The following is a 22,746-nucleotide window of genomic DNA, read 5'->3' on the forward strand; positions in this document are numbered from 1 at the left end:
ATGCCACTTCGTGCTGAAATCCAAGCCCTTTCAAACCAAATGGAACCATGAAGATAGAAGCCATGAAATGCTCCAAACTCTTCTAAAATAACAGAATAATCATCTCCTCTGTACTGCAAGAAAAAGTATAACAGGAGGGCAGCAAAACTGGGTTTTAGTAGCAGGCGAACCAAGAGTAATGTCTTCCGTCTGCTGCTGCCTTTTTATGAGAACCATATTCTAGGTACAAAATAAACAAACTGATACGATGTGGGAATGAATCTTCTGCGTATTCTTTCGGTCACCGCAATCTCAGCTATTCTCCCTAATCATGGTCAGTAAACAACCTTCATCCAGAAATGTGGATTTGAAATTATCTTTTTTAGAAATAATCTCATGTTTGGGGTTTTATTAATCCGTCGCTGCATGAGCAAACGTGTTTCAAAAGTTAAGAATGTCAGAAACAGTAGCCTGAAGTTAGCATCCTAAATCCACATTTCATGGCTTCATTTCCAAAAATGCAGAGAATCTAAGAGCTCCCTCAGCACTTTTAAAAACAGGCCACGTATTGAAATGACCAGATATTGTCTAGAACTTTTATTTAATGTGAAAAATTTTAGAGGATTTTTCCACTTCACCTCAGCTACATGAAAAAGCAATTAAATGACAGAGTTCACAACGCTGAGTGGAAATAGAGACGCTTACAGGGACAAAGCAGGACTTGTTTTAAACAGTATATTATTCTTTTCCTGTAAATTTACAAGTGGAGTTTTCAGAAGTGAACTATTGAAGTCCTAGGCTAAGGTCTGGGTTTTTTTTTCCCTATATATTTTGCCTGTCTTGCTTATGTCTATGATTCTCCGTTTGCTTCCTTGCATATGAGTGGGCTTTTTCTCAGTTTCAGTATAGGTTTTAATAGTTAGATGATCTTCATTTTCTCACCTTTCAATTGCAACTGCTCTGTGTTGTTTTCCCAGTGACAGTGAATTGATGTGGTTGTGCTCACTGCAGATTTTGCTTTTTCTAGGGAGGGGTGAGAAATCTAGCTTCCTTCAGCTCATTTTAGTGATCTGAATAGGAGCAGAGAGCTTGCATCATGTGATGGGGCAGCTCACGGCAGATCACCAGCATGGGGTCTGTGTGTGAGAACTTCTGTTGTACATGACAATCTGATAAGGATATCATGTGGTTTAGGAACACATTCCCACAATGTTAACTTCTTTGTCCCTTTATTCAGGAGTGGGTAAGGAAAAACGTAACAAACTGATGCCAGCTCTTATATAACTGACCCCACTTTCTTTTAGCATTCTGTTTGAGTTTTACAGCTTCTTCAAATACTTTTGTTGAGAGATGGAAATACAATCCAGCAAGTCTGTGTAAAGAATCCTGGACACAGAGTATATAATATACCTTCTGTTCCCCTTGGACAAGGTGATTTTTCTTTCCCCTGCTTATGCCGTATATAAACGGAATATTATAAAACTATGTAAGTCAAATATATACACGCAAGTGACACTTGTATAGGTTTAATAGGTTACAGCTTGAGTGAGTATTTATAAATTCTCAAAGTGCTCTGGATCTTCACCGCTAAGGACATGGTGTTAAAGTCCATCCCTAGTTTGGAGGGATTTCCGCTTCGTGCACTTTCAGTGACTTAGACTTTACCCTTTAAGTGCATCCCCTAAGATAAAGAGCGGAGAAATGTCTCACAACAAAGACTTTTTTTAGCACCGCTTTGTTTCATTTAATGATTAGGAGGATGTCTTTCCACTGAACCATAATACTTTTCTCTCGGCTCACATTGTATTTTTAGCAAGGATCTTTGAACAATAACAAGACAAATTAAGTGTATCTTTGTCTTTTAGAGCCTTATCTTGTGAGCCCCTTCAGTGCACTCAGCGCTCCACCCTTGGATTTTATAGGAGTTTCAGACACTGGGTGCTTCTATGACTGAGCCTTTAGCATGTTTATGTACCACTGCTTTACTGAAATAGTAGTAAATGCTGATGCCATTGTGCTGGATATTCAGCAGGAGGAGCAGCCAGCACTGCTTTTCTTCTTAGGAAAAAAATAAAATAAAATAAAATAAAATAAAATAAAATAAAATAAAATAAAATAAAATAAAATAAAATAAAATAAAATAAAATAAAATAAAATAAAATAAAATAAAATAAAATAAAATAAAAATTATTCTCCTTTCGAGCTCCACAGCAGGGATGTGGAGCAGCTGACTGAGCTGCCCAGTGCTGCACCAAGCAGAGACAAATGCTGCCATTAGATCCAACTCAGGTTTGCTTCAGTGGGTGCTTCAATGCTGGAAAGCTATTTGTTATTTGTGCCCGTAATACACTCAGAATGGAAGAAATGGTTCCGTCAGGAAAAAGCAACAACAGTGATATGAAACAAAAAAAATCTCTTTGAATTCTGTCATTTCTTCTGTCTGAACACAGCTTGTGGTGAAACACGCACCATTGTAGTGATGTTCACAGCTTTTTGCTACTTCTCTGCCAGCCTGTTGGCAGCACACAAGCCCATCACAAAGAGGTTTATCTCTCTTTGCCTCTATGGCAGCACTGGCCTGTCATCTTCCAGTCTTGCACCAAGGTCTCTCCTCTGCCAGCTGAAGACCAGTGTTAGGAAGTTTTGCTGGCTCCTATGTGATAAGCAGACCAAACAGGGGCTGAGATGATTTAAGGTGGTGCAAGCCTCCTCCCATCCCTGCTCCTCTGCTCCTCACCTCACACCAGAAAAGCCACCAGGAAGGCCAACATTGTCTTTCCAAGACTGAACATTCACTCGAACAGGAAGGAAGAGGACTTGGAAAACTGTGTAACAGTGCCATCTGGCGATACCTGCCCAAACCTTGCTGCTCCCAGGCACTGCCTTTGGTCGGGGGCTTTTCCCCAGGCTCAGGGAAACACTTGTGAGCCCCACAGCTTGTCTGTGTTTTCTGCACAACTCTTAACAACTGTTAACCTGGTCAGAGATACTATCTTCTCAACAAACCTTCCATTCCTTGCAGAAAACACTAATCCATCAACCTACATTTTTGGCTTGGGGTGTGAATCAATGGCCTGGCTCACAGTTCTGCACGTATTTGCTTCTTATTGTTAGGATCAGGTCCTTGGGGGACTTTGTTTGTTTGCTTTTAAACAGTGCTTCATACTTGTTTCTCTCAGCCTTTGATTTGAGGGGATTTTTCTTCTTCCTTCACTCCATCCTTCAGACTGTTCCTTTGCATTGCTTTGCTGTTCAGTTTGCTTTTGTTCATTCTTTTGTGGGGAAAAAAATGATGAGTTACTGGATTGATGTATGTCAGATCCTCCTTTGGGGCTGGCTGGGAACCCTTGGAGACCTGCCTTTTCTACAAACACTCCCATTTTCACTTCACGCTTTGAACACCAAGCCTTAAGATGTGGAACGAATGTTGGCAAATCACCTATGTCTCTCAGGTGTTTGTGCAAAGTATCTTTGATGAGGGGGTTGATAGGAGGATGTTCTTTTCTCAAACCCTCGTTTGGCAGTGAACCTCAGCTTTCCTTTCTCCATTTTGAGAGCACATTCCAGCTGTGTGTTTCTAGTTGCACGTACTGTCACAGGCTGTGTGGGTTAGGTATGTGAGCTGTTTGCCTTTCTACGTTTTGCATGCATTGCCACATTCACTTCTTTGAGATCCTGGCAGAAAGGAGCCATTATCTTTCTCAGGTTTTGCAACGAAGCTGTCAGCTGACTGCAAGAAGTCTGAGCTGACTCACATCCTTCCCTGTTTCTTCCTTATCCAAATCCTTTTATTTCCCTGTGTTTTGGATAGATCCTTCAGAACTTCACGGGTGAAGTACAAGCTTCATGTTGGGAGGGACTGTATGTCTGGGTGCTATTTGAGAAAGCAGCTCTACTTCACTATGAAATGGAGCCCAGTGTGAAAGGTACAACTGCTCAACATTGCTGTTTTCACCTTTACTAAAATGTCAAATCATAGCTTACTTACAGAATTTTACACCGACAGTGCCCAGTAATAGCATGTCTGTTATGCTTCTGCTACGCTTAATTTCTTTACAGAGAAAGAAAACGCTCTGACCAAAAGAGGTGAGGAAGGAGTGACACAAGTAGATGAGATTAAATCATAGTATCAGTTTTCCTGAAGCAGATATTTGGCTCTTTACCAACCGTCTTTTACCCCATTTTTCAAATAAACACATATTTTCACGTGATAACTCTATCTGAAATATTAATGCTTCCAGGGCTGCATTACCTTTGTTTGTTCATCAAAGTCCATTACTATGGGAAGGCTGCTGTTCCTTAGGCTGTTTCAGCTTCAAAAGAATTTTAGGGCCTGGTCTATTGGAAAGCTTGGGGGTATAATTAGTGAAAATGGAAATAGATGCAAGAGAAATTTAGTTCCTGATGTTTTAATTTAGTGTAGTACTGCCATGTGTTGTTGAAGAGGATTCTTAAAGGCAAACATAATTATTTCATTATGGTCTTCAGAACGCTTTCATTGGTCTTAATGACAAGAAGCTGCATAAGGAGTCATACATTTTAATTAGACCTTCTTATATTTACATCAGATAAATAACAAATAATTGATGAAAAACAAGTCTTCTGAATGGATGACTTCACACAGAGCTCTGGTTACAGTTTAATGATAAAACATTTCTCTTATTGCTTTGCATTTTAATTATCTAGAATTATTGCTCTTGCAGAAATCCCAAAATACTGTTATTTCCGTGCATTTCATTACACTCACAACAAATTTCTATGAATCTCAAGCTAAGAGAAAAGGTGTTTTCCTATGTAAACCACTTACAGTCCATTTCCAGCTTTCTTTGTTGTTGTGGTTGTGGACTCTGCAGGAAAAGCTAGTAGGAGGATGAATCAGACTATTTCATTCATCTTCGGTTCCCTACACAGGAGCAAGCCCTGCCATTATTAGCAACCCAGAAGTCCTTTTGAGGTCAAGTGACTGTGGACTTTTCTAAGGAAAAATGTGTTGCCTTTTTCTCACCAACTAAGTTGAAAGTGATATGCCTAAATAGTTTCCTTTTTTGCTTTGGAAAATCTTATCGTTGTCCCTTTATAATGTGTGCATGCTGGTAGGTACAATGAAATTACTCATATATTTTTAAATATTCTTTACTCTCCCCCATACTGGGAACTTTATAATACGAGGATAAATGTTCAGTTTTGTTGCTTGCGAGAGTCTGTTGTGTTTTATACGCTCCCTAACGTTTCATTTTTGTAACAAAACATATTTGACGTGATTCATTCCTGAGAGTATACAGAACACTAATTGTTGTTATTGATTTTAAATTTTGCAACCATTACAAGTAAGCCAGATGAGTGGCAGATAAAGAGTAATAATCCATGGAGTTCTGGAAGTGTTTCATGTTTGTCTGTAGTACTTTACGTGATCAATAGTAAGTGCCCCATTGAAACTAACTGCTGTATCAAATAACAGTAAATCAAATGAATGTGCTTACAGATTATTTATTGAAAGCTTTAATTGTTCACTGGGGCCCTGCTTATCTGAGGAAACAATAGAACTTAGTGATCAGACAAACTGGTTTGCAAATGCTGGGGACGCCATCAAACAGCGGGATATCCCCTCTGCCTGGGGAGCTGTGGGAGTTTGCCTAAATGTGACCCCATCCCATCAGCACTGCCTGTATACTGGGACTGCCCGTACTGACTGATCCCAGAGTAAATTAGCCAGAGAGAAGTCTTCTCAATGAGGGTCTCCTTCTTTCACAGGGAGCTCTTCCTAAATCTCTTTGGATAACATGCCCTGTGGGTTCCATGTGTGGAAAAAACACTCGTACAATTTCCCAAAATTTCCAGTTTCCAAAGGAATATGTATGCAGTGACAAACTACACAAGATCTGATCTTAGAAGGGGAAGTGGAGAGAAATCATAATAAACTTATTGTGTGAAAAGCTTAAGTAGGTATAAAGTACAGTTTTTGGCAACCGTAAGCTGCTGCACAACTAGCTGTCAAGACGTTTACAAATACTAAGAAATGAAAAAAAAAAAAAGAACTGTTTCTAGCTAACAGCTCTGTACTGTAGCAGTGTTGTACTTACTCCTTAAAATGACTGCTCTGCCTTGTCCCATGCACTATGATTTACCAGTGCCACAGGCTAGAGGTTTTCTGGACCTTAGGATGAAAGAGGTAGTTCTCCAGACAGTTTCACTATGCTATCTCCAGTTTTTTTGTGCAGCCTCAGTATGTTGTCAATTACACTTTGCTATGCCTTCAGAATCCTTTCAGTGTCCTAACTGACTAAATCTGTCCTGCAAATTCAGGAAGATGGCATGGAAAGAATTTACATTAAATGGCATAGCTTTCCAACCATGACAACTGGAAAAGTGTTTGTACAAATAAGCTTAATTTCTACAGAAAACGATGGCCCAAATCCCTCAAATATGGCAAGAAAAGTGTTTTCCTTGAGACTGCTTATTCTGTGAAGCATACTTATATGCATATGTATAATGCTGGATAATCGCATTATGGACATTAAAAAATGATTATAGCACAGTAGTCAAAGGTCTTCTAGAACTGAATCTCACTTGGAAAAAGTAATTTCCTATTTTCAAAGTGTAAGTTTTACTTTAAGTTTCTTGAGACATCAAGTGTTGAATTTACTTCTGGGTGGGTCAGGATTGAATGTTGCCTGTCTCGCTCTTTGGAGTTCTTCCCATTATCAAATATTTCCTTTGTGTCATATACTGTTTAAAGTGCAGTTGGCATCTTCCCTGTTTGTAAGTCTGGAATAATGCAGTAAATCATGAGCAGAGTAGCTGGGCAAAAAAAAAAGCAACCCTGACTCAGGGCTGAAGGTGGGTATTGAACAGGAAACACCAAGCGACTGGGAAACACTACTAGCACAAGTCTGTTCATCAGCATTACAGTGTGTGCATATCTTTTTCTCTTCTGAGTGAGGATGGTACTCACAGATGGCAGAGGTAAAATTATGAGCGTTCCTCGCTCTAAGGGATTAATAGGAAAATCCACTGCAGGTAAAGAGTAAGAGAAAAGAATATTGGAAAATGAGCTCTTCAGTCACGGTTCTCATCTAGGCTCCGGTCTCTGGTGAATTTCTTATTTTATTGATCTTTTATCTTCCAGGCAGAGTACAGATCTGCTCGCAGTGTTGTTACCTTTTTGCTCTGAGGCACCAAGCCCCTTCCTAGCTTTTAGCTTCTGTGGCACCGACTGCCAGGGGGACGTAGTGATGTTTTCCAGGTTAGCTGCACCAAGGGAAAGTAAATCCCACCTATAAACATCCAAAGGGAGAGATATAAAGCAGTATGTAAACACAATGATAAGGATACTGATTTTCAAAGAAAAGAAAAGCAGTGCTGTCTTAGATTGTCACAGTATCTTCCCCACTATGTTATCATCTTTTGTCTAGCAGGCATTCAGTTGAGAAATACTGCAATTCTGCTCAGGCGAGCATTGCAGCTTGATAAAGTGTGTATTTCATTTTCTCCCCTCAACAGATATTAGTGATACTCAGTTCTTAAATATTCCATGAACTTGAATTTCTCATGTCAGCATAGGAAGTGTTGAGGTGTACTGCTTTTAGTAGGGCACTGGCCTGATCTGGCTGAGGAGACAGAGTTTGTCCCTGTTATGGTGTGTGTATGTGCATTGGAAGATGTCAGTAAGGTTAAGATTTCATCTGACTGCCCTTCTTGTTGCAGTGATGCAGTGATGAAAGCCATTTTTTACAGTTTTATGTCATGTCTAAGTGGAAATAATGTATTGTTTTAATTAAACCCCCACAGCTGTAGCAGTGTAGCAATGTGGGTGCAATTAGGCTAGTGTTAAAAATAGTCCTATGAAGTCTTAACAGTTACTGGGGAGGAAAGCTAGATGTATGTAATAGACCTGTGCAAGCACAGGTCCCCCAGAGACTAACAGCAATAATGCCAAGAGCATGGGAGATGTTTCCTGGGACACCTCCTTGCTTTAGAACTACCTTTCAAACAGGTTACCTTTCTCGGTTTGCTCTGTCTTGTCCTCTGCAGGAGGCTGCTGCTCCATTGCAAGAGGAAATGCACGGCTCCATTTCACAGCCCCAAGCATCGCCATCCTCAGCAAATGGCCCTGCTTTTGCAGGGGTCATTGCAGAGAAGCTGGACACATGTTCCTCCCTCTGCTCTGCTGGAGGGCTGGGAAGCTGCAGCCCTGTAAATGGGCTGTGGGTGGCTGCTTCTTGGGGTTTGCTGGTTCAGCAGATTCATACTTGAAGAAGAAACATACCTCTGAGCGGCATCATGCCAAAAAATCTGCAGCAAGGGCCCAAGAGTGAGATCTCAAGCAGTGAGATAAGCTTAATAGTTGTCTGATGCCTTGTAAAAGGAGGCGAGGGACTGTGTGATGAGACTGTCAAAGAGAATAAAGGGCAGGCCTCCTTTTCTAAGGATATCAAAACTCAGAATTAGCAAAGCAATAAGAGCCTTCTAAAGTGAAAGCTGGAAACAATACATTTTTAATAAAATGGGCAGTTACTCTAATTGCTGAACCCCTACTGTTCAATTTCTTTTAGTGCCCTTATTCATTAAATGCAGCATACTTATACTTATTATTTACAGATGTATGCGTTTTAACTTGTTTATAGAAACCATGCTTTCCAGAGAGCAGTGGCTGGTATAATACTGATTTGTAAGTGTTTATTGCTGCCTATAATATGCCATTTTTAAAACAATTAAAAATACCATTTGAGCTCATCATTGGAATCAACCCCAAACTGCCCATGAAAACTGAAATATTAGTGTCGTGTTCTGCCTCAAAGGTTATGGGCTGTTTGTAGCAGATTGATAGCGGGCCCATTAAAGAAGAGTTCACCTGTTCTTAAGGACTTCAAGCTCAGCAGTCCAGCTTCTAGATATTATCGTAATATAACCCATTTAAACATATGTGATAGAGTTCATAATTGCCCTTGTAAATGGGAATAGAAAGGAGGGTACATAAATCAATTAGTGATATCCAGCAGTGTGGCTGTAATACAAATTAATTGGGATGATAAGCATTTTAACTGGACTGTACTTACTTGAAATAGTTTTGATCAATGAATTGACTCTTGCTGAGTCACTCTATTAATTTTAAGACCTAAAAATACCTGAAGATCAAAATGGCTTAAATTGATGGTCCTAGAGTTTGAGAAATAAAATTACATGTAAAATACTGCATAGCGAGTCAGTTTTAGGGCATCGGCGAGTACAACAGTTTCATTATGTCTGTGTGGTACTGAACAACTGTATAAAAGTAGTACATGATTAAAGATATGAAAACACTCATTTTCTTGCTGGATTCAAGCCACAGCAAAAAAAAACAAAACAAGAAAATAGTGCCATAAGAACACGCTGAATATATAGAAAATAAATTTATTTGGCAGATACAGTAATACTGAAACCTAATACCAACTTGGATAAGAGGTCAGCTTTCTGGAATGAAATCATTCCTTCATTCCTGTAGCATAAAGCTCTGGATTATTCAGTTTGGATGCTTGAAAAGATCAGAAAGTAAAAGAAAAGTGCTCAAAGTACTGTAAAGCTTTTTGATAACTATAAATGAGGACTTTATGACTTAGTAAAATATCTGGATGTGTATAGAGATTGCAGTAACGATTTCGTTATCCTTGCAATTTGTATTTATTATTGAAGGGACTGGATTTGAGCTTTCTCCATTTTATATGTTTACAAATCAAGGGTACTTCTTGGAATTGGTGTGTTTATGGCACTGTAAAACTGGTCTGAAGAAAAGAATCTCACCTCTGCTATTTTTAAGTGTTTTATCCCTCAAAGTGTGACTTTTTCTGATTATTGATCCTGCAGGGAAAACATGCTAAATTTGTGACACAGTTTTATCAATAGGTCACAGAAAGAGGCTCTGTTTTCATAAATAAAGAGGCCTGAGTCCGCCCTTTCTAAGCCACTGCAGCTGCTTTGCCTGTGCCGCTTTGCTCCAGATGAGGATCTGACCTTGGGAATTCACTGGGGAAGCCAGCAGAGCCCCACTTGTAAGAAAAGCTCATTTTCAAAGGAAAATGGAACTTTGCGCAAATGGGAGCATGATTGTCTTTGGTAAAGAAGATCCTATTTTTCAATTTTACAGTGATATGAAAAATTCACTCCAGATTGATGGAATTCTGCATGGTAGTGGCCAGGCGGAAAATCACTGACCTGATAAAACCACGGAGCTAGCATCTTTCGGATGTTTTTCTTCAGTTTTCCATACGATTTGTTTTTCTCCCTGTAACATGTTTTCTTTTTCATTCTGAAGGTTGGCTCTTAATACAAACTGATGAGCCGCTGCCCTGTAAGCTCCACCATGCCCGCAGCCCCTCTGGCCATCCTGTCTGCATGTTTGCTTTCACCCCCGCTCTCCCAGAAACACCTCCTGGTGTCTGTCCAACCATTTATTTAGCGAAAGACACTCCTGTTCTCAGTTCCTAGCGCATCATTAAGTCTGTCCTGAGAGTAGCACTGGTTTAACCAGATGTAGTTCTTGCCTCTAATACGATTAATCATGGCAAGCTTCCACCTACAGTTGTCAAGTGTAAACGTGTCTCTGTAGCTACCCATATGGATAAAACCAAATGTACAACTGCTGTGCTGACACAAATGTTAAAAAATACAGACCCCAGAACAGTATCATTTTCTTTGAGGAAGTCAGATGAACATAAATCTCCTGTATTAGATGTATTAGATAGACCCAATTCCCCATATTTTTAGTGGATGCGGGACTTGATGAATCAGGCTTTGCAAAGCCAGCAGTTCTGGAGTAGAAGTTGCTCTTGTTTGAGCATGCTGAGCAAACCTACAAAGCTTAAATGTGCTCTTACAGCATGGCTGCAGCCCCCTTGCTGTCCTGCACACTGCAATTAATGTGTGAGTGGAGTAATTTTGTAGGAGGAGCACTAGAGGTGCATGCAGTTACAGCTCACCTCCAGAACACTTTCAGGGCATGACATGCAGCAATTTCAGGAAATGGTTTTTATTCAGAAATATATGGTCGGGCACATTGGTGATTTCCAGACCAGATGAGCTCAGAATGTAACACAGACACTTTTCTTCTATCCTGGTAGATTCCAGTTTATGTCTTGGTGGTAGATGAGTCTCCTGGTGGCTTGGACAGTAGAGCCATGTGTACAGATTGTTGTGTCAGCTTCTATTGTTGCTTCTGCCTGTGTGGGGACAAAGCACCCAAGCATGGGGGTTGCTGAGTAACAACCATGTGTGGGGACAAGAATCAGGAGGTGAAGGGCACAAACAAATGCATCAGGCACTGTCTGAACATTAGAAAAACACCTCTTGGTGAGGGATGACTGAGCTCTGGCATGGGCTGTCCAGAGAGTTTGCCTCTTGGAGGTAATCAGAAGCTGCTTGGGCATGGTCCTGGTCAATCTACTCTGAGCGTCCCTGCTTTAGCAGGGGCTGGGCCTGATAAGACCCAGTGGTCCCTTCCCACCTCAGCTAATCTGTGATTCTCTCAGGACAGACTGCTTGCTGCTAGAACTTTCCTGTGTAGTTGAATATGTGGTGTGGTCATTTTGCTGAAAGTTGATTGTCAGTTGTCTGTGGAAGTCACCAAGTGTAGATGAGCCTCTCACCAGCCTCCCTGAGCTCCTGCCAGCAGTGTTGGTGGCTCTTGCAGACAGAAGGCCCCTAATGTTGCAGCTGACCGCTGAGTGGGATGCATGCTCAGACTCGGGAACTAGGCAGTGCCTCAGAGGTGTCCCCTGTTAGAGCTACTGAGCGCTGATTTAATTATGTTCCCTGCCCTGTGTTGTATACCATCTGTAACTTCAGGCAAGATATGTAAGGTTGCATTTGGAAGGCAATGTGAGAGCTACAGTCAGTTGGGCTCTCAGTTGCTGTTGAAAATTCCAGTTGGGTACTGCTTGCATTTTTTCCAGGAATTTAAGACTTAGGCAAATCAAGTTGTTAGGCTGTCAGTGCTTCTGTTTCCCATCTCTGAAGTAAAAAGAATAGCCCTTTCCTTATCCCACTTGGGTGTTACAAAGATAAACATATGAGTGCTCATGGGATATTCAAGTACTGGAGCATCAGAGACCATGCCTGTAGATTAGATAGGTAGTGCAGAGCAGGGTCTCATGCCGCTAAATATGGCAGGGTCAGGAGTACTGCAGGCCTTGCTGTGTGCCAGCGGGTGGGTGGAGGGGGCAGATCTGTGCAGCAATGTCAGTTGGGAAGGCCTCTGGCATGTGGGGCCCTTGGAGGGTATATGGCACTGTGAAGTCAGGTAACTCAATCTGCTTGCTTAACAAATGGATTAATTAAGAGACCAGACTATTTGTGGTGGAACAGAAAAGGGTATTGCCAAAACATACCCATCTTTCACTGGGCAACCGAGAGAAGATGTTTGTGGGAATACTGAATCTGTTCAGCAAATGTAAAAGGGAGTATGCTGTTGAGGAACAGAAATTGTATTAGACTGGAAGAAAAGGATAAGCAACCGGTAGACAGTGTTGCTTTCTGATTTACTGCAACCACATCCAGATAGCTCTGCTGTGCTGGTAGTAAGAAGCTGAATTTTACGTTTTGGCCCTAATCACCTGACACAAATAAAGACGTCAGCTATCCTGCTGTCATATGGCTGAGACCAGTATCCACTGACTCCATTGACTTAAGTTACTTTACTCTGCTGGTTAATATTACACATCTGCAATTGAAACCTTGCATTTTTGTTGATGAAAGGCCAACCAGTGGCCTGCCCCAAAGCATCTTGAAGTCTAAACACTTGAGATGCAGAAGGGTAGGGGGAAGCAAATACTGTCTTGATTGTGTGCTTGTCTTCAGTGGAGTGCAGCCAAATTTGTAGCTGGAACTTCATTAGAGTAAGAATATCAAAGCATGTGCTTAACTATTCCTTGTACTTGCTAGGCTGGGGACAGAGTTCAGCAGGACCACTCTTCTCCCAGCTGTGGCTGGACAGGAGCCAGCTGTCCTATCACTGCTTTACTGACAAAAGTCCTAACAGCAAAAGCACTTCAGCTTTAGAGATTTCTGCCAAGTGGGCTGCCCCTATCAGGGCTTGCACCTTATCTGAGATAGATGTTGGCAGCAGGAGCTGTGCCATAGGAATGACTCTGAAAATGACCTTGGTTGAGGCACCTTCTGGGTGACCTTGTGGTGGTTTGTCTATTAGTTAGAACTTGTAACTTGGACTTTTGATCTCCACAACCTCTACTTCTTGTAAGCCTGTACAGTTGTGCTGTAGGATTCCCAAACTGTACACGGTACTCTTGGCTTTTTAAATAATGAAGAGATCGTTTGGGATTAGGCACCCTCAAGTAAAAGCCAAATCATAAAGTACAGACTTTTGATGTCCCTGTTGGAAAAGACCCTTTTTTATAGTAAAACCAAACCTGAAGAGTTGGATGTTTTTTCGTCTTTCAAGGCCAAAACGTGCCTTTTAAGACCTAGACTGTCCCGTAGAGTTGAGCTATGGCTTGATTAAAATTTAAGCTAGAAAAATTGTAATGAGGAATTAAAGTAGAATAACTTACATTTAACATCATGGCTTTAAGACAGATGTGCAGAGTTAGCAAGACACAAGTAATAAAAATGAAACCCTAAAATGTGAAAGACATTTTCTTAAGTACTTCTGAAAACTCTGATAGTAATATCTCAATCTGGAGTTATTGTGACAGCCTATGTTTTATAATCCAGGTATGTTGTGTTCTCTCTAATAAAAAACATTCCTTCCTGAACCTCAGAGCATACCTAGCCATACAGGGGAAGATTTTTGATTGTGGTTTGGATGTGACAGTTTGGTAACTCAATGCAAGTTGATCAACATTTGGCATGTTGTTTCCCCTGAGCCTTTTCCTTGCTTCCTGTCCTCAGCCCACTCGACCTCCCTGCAGTAAATTCTCATGTAGAACAGCGATCGAGTACAGAGATGTCAATAAAGTGAAACAGTACCCCGACTTCTTTGTTTTTGCTGTTTGCTTTGAAAGAGAGAAAATCAGCGTCTTCACGCAAAGCGAAGACTTTGTTTTTGTCTTTCTGTTGTCTCTGATCTGCACCTGTTGTATATATGGTAAAAATATCTGGGACTTATAACCCAGCAACAGTCCGCAGCCAGAGTCATGTGTGACCGGGTCAAACACACACTCACTGGAGGGTCATGGCCAGGTTACTAAGTCAAGGCTGGCAAGTCTCCACCATAATGTTTTCTTTCTCTCGCACTTTTTTTTTTCCCCCTCTCTTGTCTGTCTTCCAAACAACAGTTTAAAAAAAAAACACCCTCGTAACAATGCAAACTATTTAAGCATGACAAATTCAAAGAGGTTTTTTATTAAAAAAAAAATTGGGGCAGGGGGTTGAGTCAATGATATTTTGGATTTAATTTTATAGTATAGTTTTATGTGGCACATGAAAGAGAGAAATTTGTATTGAAACAATTGAGACCCGCTTTCCCAGTTCCTGGCTCTTTCCTGGAAGATGATTAAAAGCAGACTTTTTTTTTTTTTTTTTCCAGACTAGACATAAAAATTAAATGATCTACAGTATATAGTTATTTTTTCAAATGTTTGGAGGCTTATAAATAACTTCTACAATCAAATGCACACATACAAGCAGCAGAAAATCTGGTTCTAATTACTTGTACTTTAGTTGAACTTTGGCGTTTCCTTTGACTTTCTGCCTAATGTATGTGAGCTGTGTGCCTTGCACTCCTGCAGAGAATTCATAAAAAAAAAAAAAAAAAAGCAAAAAAAAAAGCAAAAAATCCAGACTCTTGTTGGTGCCAACAAAAATGAGGGTTAACAGAATGTTTTGACCAAATGCAACACTTTGCTATTCACCCTAATTAGCTGAAATTGCTGCTTCCCACCAGGGACCCTGAGCTCAGTATTCACAATTCCCTCGAGGCTATCCAGGAAATGCCATTTGCTTTACAACTTCTTATTCTTTTAAGACTCAACTGTCCAAAGTGTGTGCTAACATACTAGCTTAATAATCGAGGTTCTTGGTGAAACGAAAGGCATTTCATAATGCCTGCTTCTACTTGGTCACAAAGTGAAATACCTCTATCTGTCAACATGGTTTAGCTGGCAGTAAATTAGCTCTCACAAAGCACGCTGTGCTTTTCAAGATCTTATCTGCCACTTTATCTAACCTTTAGAAATATTTCAGACATCTTAGGAATGGTGAAGTGACCTATTGTTTGCCGGCCCCTGTGTGCTTGGGCAGCATTCAGGTGCTCTGTGCTGTGCTGGGGCTCTGTTTTCTCAGGTGGGTGATGTCACAGCCCACAGGATGAGGCTGCAGGGCATCAGAAGAAGATGCTTTGACTGAATTGTTCCTAAAATTCTAAGACTTTTTGGAAATGCCATCTGTGTCCCCCTCTCCACCTCTTTTTATTTTTTGGTTTGTTTTTTAGCTTTCATGTGCTGGCAGGCATAGATGAAAATGAGTTCCGATGCTGGTCTTCCAGTAGCCTTTCATGTGACATAAAAGTAGCTCACAAAACCCAGTGAGCTTCAGTTACTACAGGCTTCTGCACCTGATTTCTGCATTTCCATGCTGGTAGTACATACATTTTCAAATACAGATTTTAAAAGCCTATTTCCAAGGAAGAACAGCAAATCAGAAGCCAACTAGGAGTAGAGTTTGTGTAAGCAGAGTTGGAGCCTGCTCCAGAAACCTCATACATCTTGCCTAGGACCAAACATTCCCAAACTCTCCAGGCAGTTGTTCATTTGACACAAGTACTGTATCAAGTAGGTTCAGCTTTTCCAGTAGTATATCTATCTGAGTGTTTGGGGGCGCATCTTCTGGTTTTCCCTGGGCTTTTCACTCTCATATATCTTTTCAAGTTTTCCAGAAAAAAAAAGTAAATCTGCAATGGTACCTTCAGATCGTCAGTTGTTGACCACTTCTTCTTTCTTCCTTTATGGACTGAGCTGGTTGCTTTATCTCTTCTGAGCAACCCAGGTTGCTGGTGCTTGGCCAGTGCCTGACAGACCTGCACTGTACATATGGCTTACACTCTGAACATCACTATTAGGTGCTGGAGCTTGTTTACAATGAGGTTGTTGAAAAAACAGAAGTGTATCGGCATTATTCCTCATAGGCTGCTTTTCACAAACCAAAATCACAGAAGGACTGCAGGAGTGTGGTTGTTTTATTGAATGACACAACTTTGTTTTCCCAAGGGAAGCCTAAAAACCGCCTTTCAGATTGACTGGGAGAATTGAATGAGCTAATACGAAACACATTGTCTGCTGATATTAGAGTTTTAAACTAAAATTTTATCATTCGGAGACTGATTGGAAACCACTATAATACTTGTGCTAGCGTGAAATAAGACGCAGAATGTTTGAGGACTCTCAAGGGCATTTGATGAATCTAACTTTAATTTAGAAGTACTAATAGATTATTGATTTAAGCAGGATGACTGTGCAGAAATCAATAACGGAGCACTCCGTGTCTCTCTTAAATACCAAAAATTACTACTGAGAAGAAATGATTGTTCTCACTTCTTTTTTCATTAACAAAAAATCTCATTAAAATTTTCTTGGGCCAGTAGGAAGCTGTAGATACTTGATTTGTCAAGGTTCAGCATGTTTAATGCTGAGACAGTTAAGTATAGTTCTGGACATTGTTTTAACATCATGATTCATTGAGCCACATGTTATTTTACTTTTCTGTTTTTTCCACAAAAACCTTCCTATTGTTACATATATAAATAAATTGGTCCTGTTGAAAAGATACTTCTGCGCTTAGAATCAGTGCCCTTTACACTTTACTCCAGCATTTATTTTCTTCTAAAAAATGTGTCCTTGAAGTTGATGGTAGTTTAACCCAAGTAAAAATGGCAGAAATTGTCCCTTCCCTAATGAGTAATTGGAAGTTGTATCACATGCTGTGATCCTCTCTGAATTTTGAGGAACACGAGTTGACAATGAATCATAGGTTTAATAGAAATGTATCATCTCAGTAATCTAAAAAATATCATGTATAGTAAATCTTGTCTCAGATTTTCCATTGAGTAATATTCTTTAGGGCCTGCTGTTAGTGCTCTGGAGATTCAGCTGTGCAGATAGTGCCTAATATTTCTGGATAGATCTGAGTTCACAGATTCTGTCATTTCTGTGTGTCTGTTGAAAAGTTGGAGGGATTTATTTGAGGAGCAGCAGAACAGCTAGGTGAAACATGAAAATGTATTGCACATCTACAATAAATGTGAGGAATGATGACAGCATATCACAGAAAACTAATGCAGATGTTCTGAAAAGATCTAGTGTCTTATCTCACATCGTAGAGCTTTCATGTCCTCTCACCGAAAAGGATGACTGGCTCTCTAGCAAGTTCAAAACAAATGGCTATCCAGAAATATTAAGGCAATAAAGGACATGGGGTCATAATATCTAATAGCTTTTTCTCAGAGAGGTTTCCTGATGTTAGCAATTGTAGAGTTGATAAGGAAGTGTTCCTGGATTGTGTTGGTTTTACTGATGAACAACAACAAAAATTACTTATTCAGATAATTTTTGCTTCGGGTCTTATTCATTCACCTCTTTACATATGTCCTGATCCATTTTTGTATCTTTTTGTGGCAGAATTGCACATGGAAAATGTTACCTTTTGTAGACAATGGCATAAGATATAAGAGCTCTTCCAAGACTAGTGGTGGATTGGAAGCACGCATGCCTCAGTTTTCCATTTAAGTTTGATGTCCAGCATACACACATGGATCTCATGTAATTCAGTATGCTAAAAACAAAATGCGAGCCCAAGTCTTTCCATTTCTGGGGCCTTGTAAGATAATTAAGCTGTATATCTGAAGTGAGATGAAGCTTGTTTGGTGTTTAGTAGCTAGAACACGACACTTCACATCCCAGATAGTTTAAAATACACTGTTGAGTGTGTAACATATAGTTCATATAGTTCTGTCACTAGTTATCTTTTTGTTTCTAGTTTTTTATTTAGCAAAGACAGGTATGGGTCAGTTTGATCATAGTAATACAGTAAATGACTGATTACTTGAAATTCATTCATGAGTCATTCATTTATATTCCTTGTTTTTCTTTTTAGCAGTTGAAACTCAGAGCACCAGTTCTGAGGAACTTGTTCCAAGCCCTCCTTCACCTCTTCCACCCCCGCGTGTTTACAAGCCCTGTTTTGTCTGTCAAGACAAATCATCTGGATATCACTATGGTGTCAGTGCTTGTGAGGGATGCAAGGTGAGTGCCACTGTCTCCCTTTCTTTTTATAGTAATGCATTTTGGTTTTGGGAGGGGCTAGGCAATGAAGTTGCTTGTGTGAATAAATTCTGATCCTTGAGTAAAGCCAAATAAATGACCATCGTTCCTGGAATTCTTTTCCTCTGTAACTCCTGCCAAAGTACGTCTTTCAGGGGCTTCCATAAGCATTGACTAACATCAGAACGTGGTTGCAGATGCAGAGTTAATCAAATAAAAAGTGATAATGCTGTAAGGCTCTTCATTATCCATTTATAACTGTACCTTGAGAACTCATATGGTCACTGTCTGCTCTGAGCCTTGCTTTTTCTGTGGGAGAAGGACATGATTATCTGGAAATTTTTGGCAGAGTCTAACTAACTAATTTCAAATCAAATTGTGAGTTTGAAGATTAGCAGAATGGCATTCACAAAATGTAATCTGGCAGTGCTGGCACATCTGCTAGCTACTTTCTAGTGCCACGATTGTCAGAGTATGAATGAATGTTCCGTAGGATGCAGTAATATGATATGCAGTTCCAAAGTAGAGGATATATTTAAAGATGAGATACATATCAGAGAAGCAATAGCAACAAAACCATGTATATATGGTGTAGTCAAAGTGAATACACAGTGAACAGCATGTGTGCAAGGAAAAATGTAGTGCAAAAAGTGATAAAGAAAAATATGTCTCAAATGGTCTTGTGGTTGTCCTTATTAGTTATGGTACCCTGATATGATGTTCTTTTCTAATAATAATATCTGTACTTTTAATCCTTCAGATCAGAATAGTTGTCTAGTGCTTAGTGCAGTGAAAATCCTAAGGCCTGATGAAAATATGACTGCTACTGTGTACATGTTAATAAAGTTACTAGAATAAGTAGTATAAGATATTTTGCTGGTTTATTTGTATCAAGAATAATAACACCTTCAGATACTATGCAGTTAGTTAGGCATTTTTACTTTATCCTTTCATCCTGCAACATCTTCCATGCCACTGGCCTTTTGTAGTGACATTAAATGTATCATAGTTCTGGGTTTGTGTCTTTAGGCAGAAAACTATTGGATGAGAATCTGGTTTTCCCTCTGTTTTATAACCTCACATACTGAGACAGTGAAAGTAACCATTGAAACACATCTCTGCTTTAGAATCTCTTTTTCATATTGAGATCTTCCTTGGATATTATTTTTATCTATGGTTTCTTTTACATGCCACAGAACTATTGAATTATGAGAAAAGCTATGGTAAGAATATGCCCCGCCTGATTCATTTAATGGGGGGTCTCATCATACACAGATGCTAACACACGATGGTGGTGTCATTTGCTCACCTACAGACTTACTCTAAGCACAGGTGTAATTGCAGACTGTGGCAGAAAGGTCACGTGTTCCTAAGACTTCATTAGTTTTGAAAAATATGCTAGGATATACGGTGGGGCTTTTATTGGCATACTGCAAAGCGTTTTTGTAAATAATTAAGACCACACTTGTCAAAATACATGAAGAAATCCATCTTGTAAGGTGGTAGCTGTTATTCACTGCCATTCACCAACAAAATTGTGTTCATGTATTTACTAATTTGTAGAATAGGATAATTCAGCAGTTAGCAGTAGCTGCAGGCTTTTTCAGTCTTTTCCTTCCTTCCTTCCTTCCTTCCTTCCTTCCTTCCTTCCTTCCTTCCTTCCTTCCTTCCTTCCTTCCTTCCTTCCTTCCTTCCTTCCTTCCTTCCTTCCTTCCTTCCTTCCTTCCTTTCTTCCTTCCTTCCTTCCTTCCTTCCTTCCTTCCTTCCTTCCTTCCTGCCTTCCTGCCTTCCTGCCTTCCTGCCTTCCTGCCTTCCTTCCTGCCTTCCTGCCTTCCTTCCTTCCTTCCTTCCTTCCTTCCTGCCTTCCTGCCTTCCTGCCTTCCTGCCTTCCTGCCTTCCTTCCTGCCTTCCTGCCTTCCTTCCTTCCTTCCTTCCTTCCTTCCTTCCTTCCTTCCTTCCTTCCTGCCTTCCTGCCTTCCTGCCTTCCTGCCTTCCTGCCTTCCTTCCTGCCTTCCTGCCTTCCTTCCTTCCTTCCTGCCTTCCTTCCTGCCTTCCTTCCATCCTGCCTTCCTTCCTTCCTTCCTTCTTTCCTTTCTTCCTTCTTTCCTTCTTTCCTTTCTTCCTTTCTTCCTTTCTTTTTTTTTAAGAGATGAATTACATATAAAGCCTCCAAGTGTACAAGAAACAAAAAGGATTCCAAATCAATAATGTGACTGCTTACAACTGGTAATATTTGGATTAGCTGACACTAGCTCTTTAACATGTGTGACTAGGATTTTAGAAGTTTGTGCCACTTTTCGAATCACCTTCCTTAGCGAATGCTAGGGGCTGGCAAATAACGTGGTGAGCCAGCCAATGGGCAGTCAAGTGCTGTGTTTGCTGTTCAGAGCTGTTTGAGCTTTCAGATCAACAGAAGGGATGTGCTAGATAACAGCAGACAGTGATATGTGACCAAAACACCAAAGAAGAGCTGCAGAAATGTTTATGCTGACAGTTTCTACTTTTTTCTCCAAAGACCATTACCCTTTTATAGTCCTTTTAAACTGCTTAGCTTATTTTTCTTTATCTTTGCTCTGTTTGCTTCTGTACCTCTCGAAAGCTGCCTCCTTGCAGCTTTCTAACCACCTAAGCTCCCACCTGTACCCAAGTCTACCTTCATCCTGTTCCAGCTGTCAGTTCTGTCTTCTCACTTCTCTTTGCCCTTGTGCAAAAATCTATCCAGTTATTTTGTGAGTTTAAATAAACACTCATAATTGACCATTACTATTGGAGAAGTCTCATCTTCTGTGGATCTCTGTTTTTCAGTTGGTTAACCCTGGTTTATGGGAAAGTACAAGTTCCACTGGAGGCTTCTACTCAGCACAGTGTTGTAGTTTCACACTGCTTCTCTGATAAGTCAGAAAATGATAATAAGAATTCATGTTATAGCCGTTCTTCTCATTAACAAACACATATATTTATTTTTCCTTTTCCTGAACACATATTTCTATGCAGTTTCAAAAGGACTTCATTTTCTTGCAAATATTTACAGTATTTGCAATTTCACTGCAGTTAACCAACATTTTGAAATATGATGGGACACAGAGATGTAACCTCACTTACTTATCGCTGTGTTACATTTCTTTCTTTACCTGATTTACTAGACCTTACCTTCATTTGTTTTTTCCTCTTGCTTTGGACTTTTATCTGAGATCCTTTTCTCAAGCCTTTTTCCTTTCTGACTTATTTACCTTTCCTTTCAGATTCCTGGCAGTCTTGTTTCTCCTGGGAAATACCAATAGAAAACTCCTCTCATACAGTATTTCTCTCTCTAATTGGGGCCCTGTTCCTTTTGTTTTTCTGTGATAGCTCTCCCTTAGTTTTCTTCTGGTTTTCTGTCTGCTCCTTCTTTGTCTTTCTGCTCTGAGTTGCTGTGAAGCTGCCGTCGACATAATCATTAGCATCTCCTTCTAGTGCAAAGAGACAGCTTTCTGTCCTTGAGATTTTGGGTTTATTATTGCCTTTGGTTCAGCAGCCTTTCATTTTCTTGGCTTTCAGGGCTCTTTACAGTCTCCTCTTACTTAGCTTACTGTTTATTTAACACCCCCCCTAAATGACTCTTTTATCCATTTGCTGATGCTGTTCCCTGAGGTTCAGTTCCTTAATTTTCTGTCCCAAAAGCATCAGATACTGAACCGTTTTATAGTAGTCCAATGCCCTGTGAGCCAAAAGCAATATTCTTCTAATGAAAGGCATGTACTCAACGGAGACCCTTCTAGCCATGAGCCTTTGGAGAGCTGTGGCTGGCCATTATCACATTGAGATGCTCCATTGGAGAATCAGGGAAACATTACAGTGGAAACTTTAAACTACTCTTGGCTGTCACCTGCCCATGGATAATTTCCTAAGCTACTCCCCGCTCTAGCTTCTTCCCTTACTGTCTGTACCTGGTGTGCCTCTTGCTTTGCTGACTGCTACTGTGGATGCAGATTTCCATCTCTGTTTTTCAGACATCATGCCATGATATCATTGCTGATCTGCTCTGTAACTCACACAACACGTTGTCCTGTTTGTCGCAGGATCTACACTCAGCTTTCTGAGTGTCACAGTGCAAAAGGCTGATGTGCATTGTAGCCTGCTAATGGCTTTGTATATATTGAAATCTCAAAATCAAGCCAATCTTCACAGTGTTCTTGTGTTCTGTAGAAATTCCAGGGCCAACCCATCTTTTTATGTAAAAAATACAACACATTTACAATATTAAACTTATTTAGAGCTTTTCCATTTTGTAAACTGTCAGGCATTTCAGAGGCGGGTTTTGGAATTTGTGTGCTTTATGACCTCAGTTGAAGACTTAAAAAATCTTTCTTTTTTCCTGGTCTCTGAGTGTTGCTAGATAGCATGCAAACAAATTCCATACAAAATGAGCAACTTGGATTTATCCAGCTGGTACAAGTGGTTATAGGGCTGCCACTGAATGCTCAACTCTTTGGGCCTAACTTTACTCGTCATTGTAGCTGGGTTTGCAAAGAAGAGAGATTGAGTG

The 22,746-nt window shown here is 40.2% G+C and overlaps 1 protein-coding gene across 9 annotated transcripts in view; it reads left to right on the forward strand.

Moving 5' to 3' along the window:
* Positions 1-22,746, forward strand: part of RARB (retinoic acid receptor beta) — a 317,775-nt gene that overhangs the window by 232,666 nt on the left and 62,363 nt on the right. For all 9 annotated transcript variants that reach the window (XM_072327968.1, XM_072327970.1, XM_072327969.1 and 6 more), the window contains one exon: positions 18,055-18,203. In XM_072327968.1, the coding sequence (XP_072184069.1) occupies positions 18,055-18,203 (149 nt within the window). The remainder of the gene's footprint in view (positions 1-18,054; positions 18,204-22,746) is intronic.

This window comes from Excalfactoria chinensis, chromosome 2, assembly GCF_039878825.1.
Source record: "Excalfactoria chinensis isolate bCotChi1 chromosome 2, bCotChi1.hap2, whole genome shotgun sequence".
NCBI lineage: Eukaryota > Metazoa > Chordata > Aves > Galliformes > Phasianidae > Excalfactoria > Excalfactoria chinensis.